This window comes from Lonchura striata, chromosome 34, assembly GCF_050655825.1.
Source record: "Lonchura striata isolate lonStrDom1 chromosome 34, ASM5065582v1, whole genome shotgun sequence".
In the NCBI taxonomy this organism is placed as follows: Eukaryota; Metazoa; Chordata; class Aves; order Passeriformes; family Estrildidae; genus Lonchura; species Lonchura striata.
Genome location: NC_140736.1, coordinates 5,799,042 through 5,816,532, shown reverse-complemented (window position 1 = coordinate 5,816,532; position 17,491 = coordinate 5,799,042). Strand labels below are relative to the sequence as shown.

General features: G+C 56.1%; 1 protein-coding gene across 7 annotated transcripts; it reads left to right on the top strand.

Moving 5' to 3' along the window:
- The first annotated feature begins 264 nt into the window (after nt 1–264).
- Nucleotides 265–17,439, top strand: BCKDHA (branched chain keto acid dehydrogenase E1 subunit alpha). Of its 7 annotated transcripts, none has more exons than XM_085564845.1 (10): nt 265–502; nt 2,962–3,114; nt 4,364–4,450; nt 5,577–5,685; nt 6,727–6,888; nt 8,443–8,649; nt 10,799–10,940; nt 12,370–12,541; nt 16,193–16,323; nt 16,657–17,439. In XM_085564845.1, the coding sequence occupies exons 1-10, from the start codon at nt 280–282 to the stop codon at nt 17,380–17,382; spliced, it is 2,112 nt and encodes a 703-aa protein (XP_085420971.1). In that variant the 5' UTR covers nt 265–279; the 3' UTR covers nt 17,383–17,439. The 7 variants fall into 7 exon arrangements, with proteins under 7 accessions (XP_085420971.1, XP_085420973.1, XP_077645302.1 ...); XM_085564847.1 differs by having other exon boundaries at nt 418–502; nt 8,437–8,649; XM_077789176.2 differs by having other exon boundaries at nt 418–502; nt 16,193–16,746.
- The last annotated feature ends 52 nt before the right edge of the window (nt 17,440–17,491 follow it).

Genomic DNA, 17,491 nt, shown 5'->3' with positions numbered 1-17,491 from the left:
TTTGGGGTGGGGGGATTTGGGGTGGGGGGATTTGGGGAGGATTTGGGGGAATTTGGAGGGGGGTTTGGGGTGGGGGGGTTTGGGGAAATTTGGGGGGAATTTGGGGAATTTGGGGGGGGTTTGGGGGGAATTTGGGGACGGGTCAGAACGAGACCCCTCCCCGATGTCGCTCAAGGGGCGTGGCCACCACCACCACCATATATGGTAATTAGTGGGCGTGGCCAACCAGGTTCCCATTTTATGTAAATCAAGGGGCGTGGCCACCCTCAGGTTCCTTATATGGCGATTTGTGGGCGTGGCCAACGCGGAGCGGCGCGCGGTGGGCGTGGCCACGCCTTCCTTATAAGGCGGTCGGGGGGCGTGGCCAACGCCTCCCGCCCCCTGGATGGACCAATCAGCGCGAGGCCACGCCCCCTCGCAGCGGGACAAGATGGCGGCGCTGAGGGCGCTGCGGTGGCGGCGCCTCCCGGGGCTCGAACCGAGGCGGCTCCGGAGCACGGCGGTGAGCGCGGGAAACTGGGGAAAAAACGGGGAAAACGGGGGAAAACGGGGGAAAACGGGGGAAAACGGGAGAAAACGGGAGAAAACGGGATAAAACGGGAGAAAACGGGATAAAACGGGATAAAAACGGGAGAAAACGGGAGAAAACGGGATAAAAACGGGATAGAAACGGGATAAAACGGGAGAAAACGGGATAGAAACGGGATAGAAACGGGAGAAAACGGGATAGAAACGGGAGAAAACGGGATAAAACTGGGGGAAAACGGGATGAAAACGGGATAGAAACGGGATAAAACTGGGATAAAACGGGATAGAAACGGGAGAAAACGGGAGAAAACGGGATAGAAACGGGAGAAAACGGGGGAAAACGGGGGAAAACTGGGATAAAACGGGATAAAAACGGGATAAAACTGGGTTAAAACGGGATAAAAACGGGATAAAACGGGATAAAACGGGATAAAAACGGGAGAAAATGGGGGAAAACTGGGATAAAACGGGATAAAAACGGGAGAAAATGGGGGAAAACTGGGATAAAACGGGATAAAAACGGGAGAAAACGGGGGAAAACTGGGATAAAACGGGATAAAACGGGAAAAAACGGGGGAAAACGGGAGAAAACTGGGGAAAAACGGGAGAAAACGGGATAAAACTGGGTTAAAACGGGATAAAAACGGGAGAAAAGGGGAGAAAACGGGATAAGACTGGGATAAAACGGGATAAAAACGGGAGAAAATGGGAGAAAACGGGGGAAAACTGGGATAAAACAGGATAGAAACGGGAGAAAACGGGAGAAAACTGGGGAAAAACGGGGGAATACGGGGGGAAACAGGGGGAAATGGGGAAAAACGGGGAAAAATGGGGAAAAACTGGGATAAAACGGGGGAAAACGGGGGGGAAATGGGTAAAAATGGGGGAATACGGGGGGAAACGGGGGGGAAATGGGAGAAAACGGGATAAAAATGGGAGAAAATGGGAGAAAAGTGGGATAAAACGGGGTAAACCGGGATAAACCAGGAGAAAACGGGAGAAAAAAGGGGTTAAATGGGATAAAATGGGATAAAACTGGGATAAACTGGGATAAACCAGGAAAAAATGGGATTAAACCGGGATAAAACGGGATAAACTGGGACAAAAAGGGGAAAAACAGGGAAAAAACGGGACAAAAGAGGATAAAACTGGGATAAAACGGGGTAAACTGGGAGAAAAGGGGAGAAAACGGGGCAAAACGGGGGAAAAAAGGGGGGAAATGGGGAAAAAAACGGGACAAAACAGAATAAAACAGGATAAACTGAGGCAAAAAGGGTCAAAGAGGGGAAAAAAGGGAAAAAAAGGGGCAAAAAGGGACAAACGGGGACAAACCGGGACAAAAGGGGGAAAAAAGGGACAAAAATGGGAAAAAACTGGGAAAAACCAGGATAAACTGGGACAAAAAGGGGAAAAAAGGCGGGAAAATGGGGAAAGAAGGGGAAAAAAGGGACAAAAAGGGAGAAAAAAGGGACAAAAAGGGAGAAAAAAGGGACAAAATGGGCCAAAATGGGGAAAAAAAGGACAAAAAGGGACAAAAAGGGGGGAAAGGGGGAAAGAAGGGGAAAAAAGGGACAAAAAGGGACAAATGGGGACAGAAAGGGACAAAAAGGGGAAAAAGGGACAAAAAGGGAGAAAAAAGGGACAAAATGGGCCAAAATGGGGAAAAAAAGGACAAAAAGGGGGGAAAGGGAGGGGATAATGAGGGGACCACTGTGTGACCCCTGCGTGACCCCTGTGTGACCCCGTGACCCCCGTGTGACCCTGTGACCCCTGCATGACCCCGTGACCCCTGTGTGACCCCGTGACCCCCGTGTGACCCCCTGACCCCTGTGTGACCCCATGACCCCTGCGTGACCCCGTGACCCCCGCGTGACCCCGTGACCCCTGTGTGACCCCAGGAGCCCCCCGAGGAGCGGCCGCAGTTCCCGGGCGCCTCGGTGTCCCCACGACCCCTGTGTGACCCCCTGACCCCTGTGTGACCCCCTGACCCCTGTGTGACCCCGTGACCCCTGTGTGACCCCGTGTGACCCCTGTGTGACCCCAGGAGCCCCCCGAGGAGCGGCCTCAGTTCCCGGGCGCCTCGGTGTCCCCGTGGCCCCTGTGTGACCCCGTGACCCCCGCGTGACCCTGTGACCCCCGTGTGTCCCCATGACCCCTGTGCGACCCTGTGACCCCTGTGTGACCCCTGTGCGACCCTGTGACCCCTGTGTGACCCCGTGACCCCTGTGTGACCCCGTGACCCCTGTGTGACCCCTGCATGACCCCGTGACCCCTGTGTGACCCCAGGAGCCGCCCGAGGAGCGGCCGCAGTTCCCGGGCGCCTCGGTGTCCCCATGACCCCTGTGTGACCCCTGTGTGACCCCATGACCCCTGCGTGACCCCGTGACCCCTGTGTGACCCCTGCATGACCCCGTGACCCCCGCGTGACCCCAGGAGCCCCCCGAGGAGCGGCCGCAGTTCCCGGGCGCCTCGGCCGCGTTCTCGGAGCGCCTGGAGTTCATCCAGCCCCAGGTGCTGGCCGGGATCCCCGTGTACCGCGTCATGGACCGGCAGGGACACGTGCTGCGGGACACGGAGGATCCCCAGGTAACACGCGTGACACGGGACACACACACGTGTAACACACACACGGCCCGTGTACCGCGTCATGGACCGGCAGGGACACGTGCTGCGGGACACGGAGGATCCCCAGGTAACACGCGTGACACGGGACACGCACACGTGTAACACACACACACACAGCCCGTGTACCGCGTCATGGACCGGCAGGGACACGTGCTGCGGGACACGGAGGATCCCCAGGTAACACGCGTGACACGGGACACGCACACGTGTAACACACACACACACACGGCCCGTGTACCGCGTCATGGACCGGCAGGGACACGTGCTGCGGGACACGGAGGATCCCCAGGTAACACGCGTGACACGGGACACGCACACGTGTAACACACACGCGGCCCGTGTACCGCGTCATGGACCGGCAGGGACACGTGCTGCGGGACACGGAGGATCCCCAGGTAACACGTGTGACACGGGACACGCACACGTGTAACACACACACGGCCCGTGTACCGCGTCATGGACCGGCAGGGACACGTGCTGCGGGACACGGAGGATCCCCAGGTAACACGCGTGACACGGGACACATGGAACACACACACCTGAGACAGGGAACACAACTGAGACGTGTAACATGGTAAAGGTAACACACCTGGCACAGGGAACACGGGACAGGAACACACCTGGCACAGGTAACATACCTAAGACATGTAACATGGCACAGGTCACATGGCACAGTTGACACACCTGGCACAGGGAACACACACCTGGCACAGGTGACGTGGCACGGGTGCCACACCTGCCCAGGTGCTCACAGGTGCCCAGGTGCCCTCACCTGTGCCCACCTGTCCCACCTGTCCCACCTGTGCCCACCTGTCCCACCTGTCCCACCTGTCCCACCTGTGCCACCTGTGCCACCTGTGCCCACCTGTCCCACCTGTGCCCACCTGTGCCCACCTGTTCCACCTGTCCCACCTGTGCCCACCTGTTCCACCTGTTCCACCTGTGCCACCTGTGCCCCTTGCAGCTGCCCGGGGAGGAGGTGCCACACCTGCCCAGGTGCTCACAGGTGCCCAGGTGCCCTCACCTGTGCCCACCTGAGGGCTCACCTGTACCCACCTGTCCCACCTGTGCCACCTGTGCCACCTGTACCACCTGTCCCACCTGTGCCCACCTGAGGGCTCACCTGTGCCCACCTGTCCCACCTGTGCCCACCTGTGCCCACCTGTCCCACCTGTGCCCACCTGTCCCACCTGTGCCCACCTGCCCGCAGCTGCCCCGGGAGGAGGTGCTGAAGCTCTACCGGACCATGACCCTGCTCAACACCATGGACCGGATCCTCTACGAGTCCCAGCGCCAGGTACGGCCGGGCACGACGGGCACACCTGGGCACACCTGGGCACACCTGGGCGCTCACCTGGCACACCTGGGTGACCTCCTGTGCCCACCTCTGCCCATCTGTGCCCGCCTTCCCTGCCTTTGCCACCTGTGCCCACCTGTGCCCACCTGTGTCCACCTGAGGGCTCACCTGTACTCACCTGTGCCCACCTGTGCCCACCTGTCCCCCCACCTGTGCCCACCTGTGTCCTCACCTGTGCCCACCTTTCCCACCTGTGCCCACCTTTCCCACCTGTGCCCACCTGTGTCCTCACCTGTGCCCACCATTCCCACCTTTCCCTACCTGTACCCTCACCTGTGCCCACCTGTGCTCACCTGAGGGCTCACCTGGGCTCACCTGTACTCACCTGTGCCCACCTGTACTCACCTGTGCCCACCTGAGGGCTCACCTGTGCCCACCTGTCCCACCTGTGCCCTCACCTGTGCCCACCTTTCCCACCTTTCCCTACCTGTGCCCACCTTTCCCTACCTGTACCCTCACCTGTGCCCACCTGAGGGCTCACCTGTGCCCACCTGAGGGCTCACCTGTGCCCACCTGTGTCCTCACCTGTGCCCACCTTGCCCACCTGTGCCCACCTGTGCCCTCACCTGTGCCCACCATTCCCACCTTTCCCTACCTGTGCCCACCTTTCCCTACCTGTACCCTCACCTGTGCCCACCTGAGGGCTCACCTGTGCCCACCTGTGTCCTCACCTGTGCTCACCTGAGGGCTCACCTGTGCCCACCTGTGTCCTCACCTGTGCCCACCTGTGGGCTCACCTGTGCCCACCTGTGCCCACCTGTGCCCACCTGTGCCCACCTGTGCCCACCTGTGGGCTCACCTGTGCCCACCTGTGCTCACCTGTGCCCACCTGTGCCCACCTGTGCCCACCTGTACTCACCTGTGCCCACCTTGCCCACCTGTGCCCACCTGTGTCCTCACCTGTGCCCACCTGAGGGCTCACCTGTGCCCACCTTTCCCACCTTTCCCCACCTGTGCCCACCTTTCCCTACCTCTGCCCTCACCTGTGCCCACCTGTGCCCACCTGTGCCCACCTGTGCCCACCTGTGCTCACCTGTGCCCACCTGTGCCCACCTGTGCCCGCCAGGGCCGGATCTCGTTCTACATGACCAACTACGGCGAGGAGGGCACGCACGTGGGCAGCGCCGCCGCCCTCGACGCCAACGACCTCGTCTTCGGCCAGTACCGCGAGGCAGGTGAGACCGGCTGGGCCAGGTGTGCCAGGTGGGCACAGGTGTGCCAGGTGTGCCAGGTGGGCACAGGTGTCCAGGTGTGTGCCAGGTGGGCACGGGTGTGTGCCAGGTGTGTGCCAGGTGGGCCCAGGTGTGACATGAGTGTGACACAGGGATGACTGAGGTGTGCCCAGCTGTACCCAGGTGGGCACAGGTGTGTGCCAGGTGAGCCAGGTGTGACAGGTGTGTGCCCAGGTGTGACAGGTGTGTGCCCAGGTGTGTGCCCAGGTGTGACAGGTGTGTGACAGGTGTGTGACAGGTGTGCCCAGGTGTGATACATGTGTGCCAGGTGTGTGCCCAGCTGTACCCAGGTGTACCCAGGTGTGCCCCAGCCATCCCCAGCCGTACCCAGGTGTATCCCAGCCGTACCCAGCTGTACCCAGGTGTACCCAGGTGTGCCCCAGCCATCCCCAGCCGTACCCAGGTGTATCCCAGCCGTACCCAGGTGTACCCAGGTGTGCCCAGCCATCCCCAGCCGTACCCAGGTGTATCCCAGCCGTACCCAGGTGTACCCAGGTGTGCCCAGCCATCCCCAGCCGTACCCAGGTGTGCCCAGGTGTACCCCAGGTGTACCCAGGTGTACCCAGGTGTACCCAGCCATACCCAGCCGTACCCAGGTGTACCCAGCTGTACCCCAGGTGTACCCCAGGTGTATCCCAGCCGTACCCAGCTGTACCCCAGGTGTACCCAGCCATACCCAGCCGTACCCAGCTGTACCCCAGGTGTACCCAGGTGTACCCAGCCATCCCCAGCCGTACCCAGCTGTACCCAGGTGTACCCAGGTGTGCCCCAGCCATCCCCAGCCGTACCCAGCTGTACCCAGGTGTACCCAGGTGTACCCAGCCATCCCCAGCCGTACCCAGCTGTACCCAGGTGTGCCCAGGTGTGCCCCAGCCATACCCAGGTGTACCCCAGGTGTACCCAGCCATACCCAGCCGTACCCAGCTGTACCCCAGGTGTACCCAGCCATCCCCAGCCGTACCCAGGTGCGCCCCCCGTGCCCAGGTGTGCTGCTGTACCGCGGGTACCCGCTGGAGCTGTTCATGGCGCAGTGCTACGGCAACGCCCGCGACCCGGGCAAGGGCCGGCAGATGCCCGTGCACTACGGCTGCGCCCAGCGCCACTTCGTCACCATCTCCTCGCCGCTGGCCACGCAGATCCCGCAAGGTGAGCGCACCTGGGCACCGCCCCCGGAGCTGGCACCGCCCCGTGGCACTGCCCACCACACCTGGCACTGCCCCCGGCACTGCCCACCACACCTGGCACCGCCCCCGGCACCGCCCCTGGCACCGCCCCGTGGCACTGCCCGCCACACCTGGCACTGCCCCCGGCACTGCCCACCACACCTGGCACCGCCCCCGGCACCGCCCCTGGCACCGCCCCGTGGCACTGCCCGCCACACCTGGCACCGCCCCGGCACCGCCCAACACACCTGGCACCGCCCCGTGGCACTGCCCACCACACCTGGCCCCGCCCACCACACCTGGCACCGCCCCCGGCACTGCCCGCCACACCTGGCACCGCCCATGGCCCCGCCCACCACACCTGGCACCGCCCCCGGCACTGCCCGCCACACCTAGCACTGCCCCCGGCACTGCCCGCCACACCTGGCCCCACCCACCACACCTGGCACCGCCCCGTGGCACTGCCCGCCACACCTGACACTGCCCCTGGCACCGCCCCCGGAACTGGCACCGCCCCCGGCCCCGCCCAACACACCTGGCGGCGCTCCTGGCCCCGCCCACCACACCTGGCCACGCCCACCACACCTGGCGGCGCTCCGGCCACGCCCACCACACCTGGCCACGCCCACCACACCTGGCCCCGCCCCCGGCCCCGCCCACCGCCCCTGGCCCCGCCCCTGTCCCCGGGCCCCTTTTTACCCCCAATTCCCCTTTTCCCCCAAATTTCCCCCTTTCCTCCCCAAATTCTCCCATTTTTCTCCCCAAACCCCTTTTCCCAATCCCCCATTTTTCCCCACAACATCCCATTTTCCCCCCAAAAACCCCATTTTTTCCCTTTAAAATCCCTTTTTTTCCCCCAAAACTCCCAATTTTTTGCCCAAAATCCCATTTTTTCTCCCCAAACCCATTTCCCCCCCAAAAACCCCATTTTTTCTCCCCAAACTCCCCCATTTCCTCCCCAAAAAACCCATTTTTACCCCAAACCCCCCATTTCCCCCCCATAAACCCCATTTCCCCCCCATAAACCCCATTTTCCCCCCCCAAACTCCCGATTTTTTTCCAAAATCCCATTTTTTCTCCCCAAACCCATTTTCCCCCCAAAACCCCTTTTCCCAATTTCTCATTTCCCCCCCTAAACCCCCCCATTTCCCCCCTATAAACCCCCATCCCCCCCCATAACCCCCATCCCCCCAAACTCCCGATTTTTTGCCCAAAATCCCATTTTTTCTCCCCAAACCCATTTTCCCCCCAAACCCCCCCATTTTTTCCCCAAACCCCCCCATTTCCCCCCCATAAACCCCATTTCCCCCCCATAAACCCCATTTTCCCCCCAAAACTCCATTTTTTCCTATAAAAATCCCATTTCCCCCCGCCAAACTCCCGATTTTTTTCCCAAAACCCCATTTTTTCTCCCCAAACCCCCCCATTTCCTCCCCAAAAACCCCATTTTTTCCCCCAACCCCCCATCCCCCCCATAACCCCCACCCCCCAAACTCCGGATTTAACCAAAATCCCCGTTTCTCGCCCCGAGCCGCAGCGGTGGGCGCGGCGTACGCCATCAAGCGCGCGGACGCCAGCCGGGCGGTGGTCTGCTACTTCGGGGAGGGGGCGGCCAGCGAGGGCGACGCGCACGCCGGCTTCAACTTCGCCGCCACGCTGGAGTGCCCCATCGTCTTCTTCTGCCGCAACAACGGCTACGCCATCTCCACGCCCACGGCCGAGCAGTACCGCGGCGACGGCATCGGTATGGGGGGGATTTGGGGATTTTGGGGGGATTTTGGGGGGTTTGGGGGGATTTTGGGGGATTTTAGGGGGATTTCCGGGCAGTACCGCGGCGACAGCATCGGTATTTTGGGGGGATTTTGGGATTTTGGGGGGTTTAGGGGGGATTCCGGGCAGTACCGCGGCGACGGCATCGGTATTCCAGGATTTTGGGGGGTTTTGGGGGAATTTGGGGGATTTTGGGGGGATTTTGGGGGGGTTTGGGGGATTTTGGGGGGATTTTGGGGGTTTTGGGGGGAATTCTGGGCAGTACCGCGGCGACGGCATCGGTATTCGGGGGGATTTGGGGGATTTGGGTGGATTTTGGGGGGATTTGGGGGATTTGGGGGATTTGGGGGATTTGGGGGGTTTGGGGGATAATTCCGGGCAGTACCGCAGCGACGGCATCGGTATTCGGGGGGATTTTTGGATTTTGGGGGATTTTGGGGGGATTTTGGGGATTTTGGGGGGATTTGGGGGGATTTTGGGGGATTTCTGGGCAGTACCGCGGCGACGGCATCGGTATTTGGGGATTTGGGGGGATTTTGGGGGGTTTGGGGGGATTTGGGGGATTTGGGGGATTTCTGGGCAGTACCGCGGCGACGGCATCGGTATTTGGGGATTTCGGGGGGATTTGGGGGGATTTGGGGGGGATTTGGGGGGATTTTGGGGGGGATTTGGGGATTTTGGGGGATTTTGGGGGATTTTGGGGGAATTCTGGGGGATTTTGGGGGATTTTGGGGGAATTCCGGGCAGTACCGCGGCGACGGCATCGGTATTTGGGGGGATTTTGGGATTTTGGGGGATTTTGGGGGGATTTGGGGGATTTGGGGGGATTTTGGGGGATTTTAGGGGGATTTCCGGGCAGTACCGCGGCGACGGCATCGGTATTTGGGGGGGTTTGGGGGATTTTGGGGATTTGGGGGGATTTTGGGGGGATTTGGGGGGATTTGGGGCAGTACCGCGGCGACGGCATTGGTATTTTGGGGGATTTTGGGGGGATTTTGGGGATTTTGGGGAGAATTCTGGGCAGTACCATGGCGACAGCATCGGTATTCCAGGGGATTTTGGGGAGATTTCGGTGATTTTGGGGGGTTTTGGGGGGATTTCGGGGCGATTTGGGGGATTTTGGGGGATTTGGGGGGATTTTGGGGGAATTCCGGGCAGTACCGCAGCAACGGCATCGGTACTGGGGGGTTTGGGGGATTTTTGGGGATTTTTTGGGGATTTTTTGGGGATTTTTTTAGGGTTTTTTTGAGGTTTTTCAGGGATTTTTTTGGGATTTTTTGCGGATTTTTTTGAGGTTTTTGGGGGATTTTGGGGGGATTTTTTGGCGATTTTTTTGGCAATTTTTTTGCTATTTTTTGCGGTTTACTCTGGGATTTTTTTTTGCGATTTTTTGCGATTTTTTTGCGTATTTTTCGCGTTTCTTTCGCGGATTTTTTTCTGGATTTTTCTCGGATTTTCTGCGATTTCTTTGGCGATTTTTTTTTGCGTTTTTTTGCGTTTTTTCGCCAATTTTCCCGGGATTTTCTGCGATGATTTTCTGCGATTTTTTTTTTCAATTTTTTTGGTGATTTTTCACGGTTTTTTCACTGATTTTTTTGTGGATTTTTCTGGAATTTTCTGCGATTTTTTTTGCAATTTTTTGCGATTTTTCGCGTTTTTTTCACTGATTTTTTTGTGGATTTTTCTGGAATTTTCTGTGATTTTCTGCGATTTTTTTAGCGATTTTTCGCGTATTTTCGCCGATTTTCCCGGGATTTTCTGCGCTGATTTCCTGTGATTTTTTTTGCTATTTATTTTGCGTTTTTTCGCGTATTTTCGCCGATTTTCCTGGGATTTTCTGTGATGATTTTCTGCGATTTTCTTGGCGATTTTTTTTGCGATTTTTCGCGTTTTTTCGCGGATTTTCCCGGGATTTTCTGCGCTGATTTTCTGTGATTTTTTTTGCGATTTTTTGCGATTTTTCACGGTTTTTTCACTGATTTTTTTGTGGATTTTTCTGGAATTTTCTGTGATTTTTTTTTTGCTATTTTTTTTGCGTTTTTTCGCGTTTTTTCGCCGATTTTCCCGGGATTTTCTGCGCCGCTTTCCTGCCTTTTCCCCATCCCGGTGTTCCCCGCCCGCAGCGGCGCGCGGCCCCGGCTACGGGCTGCCCTCGGTGCGCGTGGACGGCAACGACGTCTTCGCCGTGTTCAACGCCACGCGGGAGGCGCGGCGCCGCGCCGTGGCCGAGAACCGGCCCTTCCTCATCGAGGCCATGACCTACCGGTGCGCCAAAACCCGCGCTTTTCACCCCAAAATATTCTGCTTTTTACCCCAAAAGATTCTGCTTCTCGCCCCAAAATATTCTGCTTCCCGCCCCAAAATATTCTGCTTCTCACCCCAAAATATTCTGCTTTTCACCCCAAAATATTCTGCTTTTTACCCCAAAATATTCTGCTTCTCACCCCAAAATATTCTGCTTTTCACCCCAAAAGATTCTGCTTTTCACCCCAAAATATTCTGCTTTTCACCCCAAAATATTCTGCTTTTCACCCCAAAAGATTCTGCTTTTCACCCCAAAATATTCTGCTTTTCACCCCAAAATATTCTGCTTTTCGCCCCAAAATATTCTGCTTCTCACCCCAAAATATTCTGCTTTTCACCCCAAAATATTCTGCTTCCCGCCCCAAAATATTCTGCTTTTTACCCCAAAATATTCTGCTTTTCACCCCAAAATATTCTGCTTTTCGCCCCAAAATATTCTGCTTTTTACCCCAAAATATTCTGCTTTTCACCCCAAAATATTCTGCTTTTCACCCCAAAATATTCTGCTTTTCACCCCAAAATATTCTGCTTTTCGCCCCAAAATATTCTGCTTTTTACCCCAAAATATTCTGCTTTTTGCCCCAAAATATTCTGCTTTTCACCCCAAAATATTCTGCTTTTCACCCCAAAATATTCTGCTTTTCGCCCCAAAATATTCTGCTTTTCACCCCAAAATGTTCTGCTTCTCGCCCCAAAAGATTCTGCTTTTTACCCCAAAATATTCTGCTTTTCACCCCAAAATACTCTGCTTTTCACCCCAAAATATTCTGCTTCTCGCCCCAAAAGATTCTGCTTTTCACCCCAAAATATTCTGCTTTTCACCCCAAAATCCTGCTCTGCTGCCCTGCTTTGGAATCCCCAAAATATTCCCCTTTTCTCCCCAAAAACCCCGCTTTTTTCCCTAAAAAATCTGCTTTTCCTACCAAAAACCCTACTTTTTACCCCAGATCTCGGGTTTTTACCCCAAATCTCAGGTTTTTCCCCCAACCCCGTGTTTTTTTCCCAAAATCCCGTTTTTTCGCCCCAGAATCGGGCAGCACAGCACGAGCGACGACAGCTTGGCTTTCCCCCATTTCCCATGAGTTTTCCCCCATTCCCAATGGGATTTTACCCCATTTCCCCCCGTTTTTCCCCATTTTCCCCATTTTTTTACCGTTTTTTCCCCCAACCCCATATTTTTTTCCCAAAATCGAGTTTTTTCGCCCCAGAATCGGGCACCACAGCACGATTGACGACAGCTCAGCTTTCCCTTATTTCCAATGGGTTTTTCTCCATTCCCAATGCGATTTTTCCCATTTCCAATGCGATTTTTTCCCATTTTCCCCGTTTTTTTGCCGTTTTTTCCCCAAACCCCGTATTTTTTTCCCAAAATCCCGTTTTTTCGCCCCAGAATCGGGCACCACAGCACGAGCGACGACAGCTCGGCGTACCGCTCGGTGGACGAGGTGAACTACTGGGACAAGCAGGACCACCCGATCTCGCGGCTGCGCCTCTTCCTGCAGCGCCGCGCCTGGTGGGACGAGCGGCAGGAGCAGCAGTGGCGCCAGAGCTCCCGCAAGATGGTCCCGTTTTGGGGTGAAATCCCAGGATTTTGGGGCTGGGAAATGTCAGGGGTTTTGGGGAGAAATCCCGCGGTTTTGGGGCTGGGAAATGATCGGGGTTTTGGGGAGAAATCCCGCGGTTTTGGGGCTGGGAAATGATCGGGGTTTGGGGAGAAATCCACGGATTTTGGGGCAGGGAAATGATCGGGGTTTTGGGGAGAAATCCCGCGGTTTTGGGGCTGGGAATTGTCAGGGGTTTGGGGAGAAATCCCGCGGGTTTGGGGCTGGGAAATGATCGGGGTTTTGGGGTGAAATCCCAGGGTTTTGGGGCTGGGAATTGTCGGGGTTTTGGGGAGAAATCCCGCGGGTTTGGGGCTGGGAAATGATCGGGGTTTTGGGGTGAAATCCCGCGGGTTTGGGGCTGGGAATGTCGGGGGTTTGGGGAGAAATCCCGCGGTTTTGGGGCTGGGAATTGTCAGGGGTTTGGGGCTGGGAAATGTCAGGGGTTTGGGGAGAAATCCCAGGGTTTTGGGGCTGGGAATGTCGGGGTTTTGGGGTGAAATCCCGCGGGTTTGGGGCTGGGAATGTCAGGGGTTTGGGGCTGGGAAATGATCGGGGGTTTGGGGTGAAATCCCGCGGGTTTGGGGCTGGGAATGTCGGGGTTTTGGGGAGAAATCCCGCGGTTTTGGGGCTGGGAAACGTCAGGGGTTTGGGGTTGGGAATTGTCAGGGGTTTGGGGAGAAATCCCAGGGTTTTGGGCTGGGAAATGATCGGGGTTTTGGGGAGAAATCCCGCGGTTTTGGGGCTGGGAAATGATCGGGGGTTTGGGGTGAAATCCCGCGGTTTTGGGGCTGGGAATGTCAGGGGTTTGGGGTGAAATCCCGCGGTTTTGGGGCTGGGAATGTCAGGGGTTTTGGGGAGAAATCCCGCGGTTTTGGGGCTGGGAAATGATCGGGGGTTTTGGGGTGAAATCCCGGGGTTTTGGGGTTGGGAATTGTCGGGGTTTTGGGGGGAAATCCCGCGGGTTTGGGGCTGGGAAATGTCAGGGGTTTTGGGGTGAAATCCCAGGGTTTTGGGGCTGGGAATGTCGGGGTTTTGGGGTGAAATCCCGCGGGTTTGGGGCTGGGAAATGATCGGGGTTTTGGGGAGAAATCCCGCAGTTTTGGGGCTGGGAAATGATCGGGGGTTTGGGGAGAAATCCCGCGGGTTTGGGGCTGGGAAATGATCGGGGTTTTGGGGTGAAATCCCGCGGGTTTGGGGCTGGGAATGTCGGGGGTTTGGGGCTGGGAAATGATCGGGGTTTTGGGGTGAAATCCCGCGGGTTTGGGGCTGGGAATTGTCGGGGTTTTGGGGAGAAATCCCGCGGGTTTGGGGCTGGGAATTGTCGGGGGTTTTGGGGTGAAATCCCAGGGTTTTGGGGCTGGGAAATGATCGGGGGTTTGGGGTGAAATCCCGCGGTTTTGGGGCTGGGAAATGATCGGGGTTTTGGGGAGAAATCCCGCGGTTTTGGGGCTGGGAAATGATCAGGGTTTTGGAGGTTGGGAATTGTCGGGGTTTTGGGGTGAAATCCCAGGGTTTTGGGGCTGGGAAATGATTGGGGTTTGGGGGGAAATCCCAGGGTTTTGGGGCTGGGAAATGATCGGGGTTTTGGGGGGAAATCCCAGGGTTTTGGGGCTGGGAAATGATCGGGGTTTTGGGGTGAAATCCCAGGGTTTTGGGGATGGAAAAAACCGAGATTTTTTTGGGAAAATCAGCGGATTTTGGGGTGGGAAAAAAATTGAGATTCCGCGGAGTTTGGGGGAAAATCCGTGGAGTTTGGGGTGGGAAAAAAAATCGAGATTTTGGGGGAAAATCCACGGGGTTTGGGGCGAGGTTTTGGGTGGGAAATTTATGGGAAGTTTGTGGGAATTCGGTCGGAAAATCGGGAATTCGGGTTCGAAAATCAGGAAATTGGGTTAAAAAAGTGGAAATTCGGGCTGAAAATGCGGGAATTTGCGCTGGAAAGTGGAGAATTGGCGCTGGAAAATGGGGAAATTGGGTTAAAAAATCGGGAATTCGGGCTGAAAATGCGGGACTTCGGGTTGGAAAATGGGGAATTCGGGCTGGAAAATTGGGAAATTGGGTTAAAAAAGTGGGAATTGGTGCTGGAAAATCGGGAATTTGTGCTGGAAAATGGGGAATTCAGGCTGAAAAAGCGGGAAATTGGGTTAAAAAAATCGGGAAATCGCCCCGGAAAATCGGGAATTCCGCCTGGGAAATCGGGAATTCCGCCCTGGAAATCGGGAATTCGGACAGAAAATGGGGAAATTGGGTTAAAAAATGGGGAATTCTGCCCGGGAAATCGGGAATTCTGCCTGGGAAATCGGGAATTTGGCCCAAAAATGGGGAATTCTGCCCGGAAAACAGGGAATTCTGCCCGGGAAATCGGGAATTCTGCCTGAAAACTGGGAATTCTGCCCAGGAAATCGGGAATTCGGCCCAAAAATTGGGAATTCTGCCTGGAAAATGGGGAAATTGGGTTAAAAAATGGGGAATTCCGCCCGAAAACCGGGAATTCCGCCCGGGAAATCGGGAATTCCGCCCGGAAAATCGGGAATTGTGCTGGAAAATCGAGAATTGTGGCGGAAAATCGGGAATTCTGCCCGGAAAACAGGGAATTCTGCCCGGGAAATCGGGAATTCCGCCCGAAAACCGGGAATTCCGCCCGGGAAATCGGGAATTCCGCCCGGGAAATGGGGAATTGTGCTGGAAAATCGAGAATTGTGGCGGAAAATGGGGAATTGTGCTGGAAAATGGGGAATTGTGGCGGAAAATGGGGAATTGTGCTGGAAAATGGGGAATTGTGCTGGAAAATGGGGAATTGTGCTGGAAAATGGGGAATTGTGGTGGAAAATGGGGAATTGTGCTGGAAAATGGGGAATTGTGCTGGAAAATGGGGAATTGTGGTGGAAAATGGGGAATTGTGGTGGAAAATGGGGAATTGTGCTGGAAAATGGGGAATTGTGGCGGAAAATGGGGAATTGTGGTGGAAAATCGGGAATTGTGGTGGAAAATGGGGAATTCCGCCCGGAAAATGGGGAATTGTGCCGGAAAATGGGGAATTGTGCTGGAAAATGGGGAATTGTGCTGGAAAATGGGGAATTGTGCTGGAAAATGGGGAATTGTGCTGGAAAATGGGGAATTCCGCCCGGAAAATGGGGAATTGTGCTGGAAAATGGGGAATTGTGGTGGAAAATGGGGAATTGTGCTGGAAAATGGGGAATTGTGGTGGAAAATGGGGAATTGTGGTGGAAAATGGGGAATTGTGCTGGAAAATGGGGAATTGTGCCGGAAAATGGGGAATTGTGCTGGAAAATGGGGAATTGTGCTGGAAAATGGGGAATTGTGCTGGAAAATGGGGAATTGTGCTGGGAAATGGGGAATTGTGCTGGAAAATGGGGAATTGTGCTGGAAAATGGGGAATTGTGCTGGGAAATGGGGAATTGTGCTGGAAAATGGGGAATTGTGCTGGGAAATGGGGAATTGTGCTGGAAAATGGGGAATTGTGGTGGAAAATGGGGAATTGTGCTGGAAAATGGGGAATTGTGCTGGAAAATGGGGAATTGTGCTGGGAAATGGGGAATTGTGCTGGAAAATGGGGAATTGTGCTGGAAAACCGGGAATTGTGCGCAGGTGCTGGAGGCGTTCGAGCAGGCGGAGCGGGAGCCGAAGCCGCCGCCGCGTTTCCTCTTCTCCGACGTTTACCGGGAGATGCCCCCGCGGCTGCGGCGGCAGCGGGACGAGCTGGAGCGGCACCTGCAGACCTACGGGGAGCACTACCCGCTGCAGCACTTCCAGAAGTGATGGGAATTCCCAAAAAATCCGGGAATTCCCAAAAAAATCCGGGAATCCCAGCAGTGTCCTGAATCCGCCCCAAATTCACCCAAAATTCACCCAAAATCCGCCCCAAATCCCTCCTGCAGACCTACGGGGAGCACTACCCGCTGCAGCACTTCCAGAAGTGACGGGAATTCCCAAAAAATCCGGGAATTCCCCAAAAAATCCGGGATTCCTGGCAGCGTCCCGAACCCGCCCCAAATCCGCCCAAAATTCACCCAAAATTCACCCAAAATTCACCCAAAATCCCTCCTGCAGACCTACGGGGAGCACTACCTGCTGCAGCACTTCCAGAAGTGACGGGAATTCCCAAAAAAATCCGGGAATTCCCCAAAAAATCCGGGATTCCCGGCAGCGTCCTGAACCCGCCCCAAATCCGCCCAAAATTCACCCAAAATTCACGCAAAATCCCTCCTGCAGACCTACGGGGAGCACTACCCGCTGCAGCACTTCCAGAAGTGACCAGAATTCCCAAAAAAATCCGGGAATTCCCCAAAAAATCCGGGATTCCCAGCAGCGTCCCGAATCCGCCCCGAACCCGCCCCAAATTCACCCAAAATCCGCCCCAAATCCCTCCTGGAGACCCCCGGGGAGCACTACCCGCTGCAGCACTTCCAGAAGTGACCAGAATTCCCAAAAATCCGGGAATTCCCCAAAAAATCCGGGAATTCCCCAAAAAATCCGGGATTCCTGGCAGCGTCCTGAATCCGCCCCAAATCCGCCCAAAATTCACCCAAAATTCACCCAAAATCCCTCCTGCAGACCCCCGGGGAGCACTACCTGCTGCAGCACTTCCAGAAGTGACGGGAATTCCCAAAAAATCCGGGAATTCCCAAAAAAAATCCGGGAATTCCCCAAAAATCCAGGAATCCCAGCAGTGTCCCGAACCTGCCCCAAATCCTCCCAAAATTCACCCAAAATCCCTCCTGGAGACCCCCGGGGGCTTTTCCCACCCCACAATTCCAGGAATTCCTGGAATTCCCTAAAAACCCCCCCGCAGAATTCCCGAAAATCCCCCCAATAAACGGAATTTCAGAGTCGGAGCCTCGGGATTTCTTTTGGGAACAAATCCTGGGATTTTGGGGAAGGAATTCC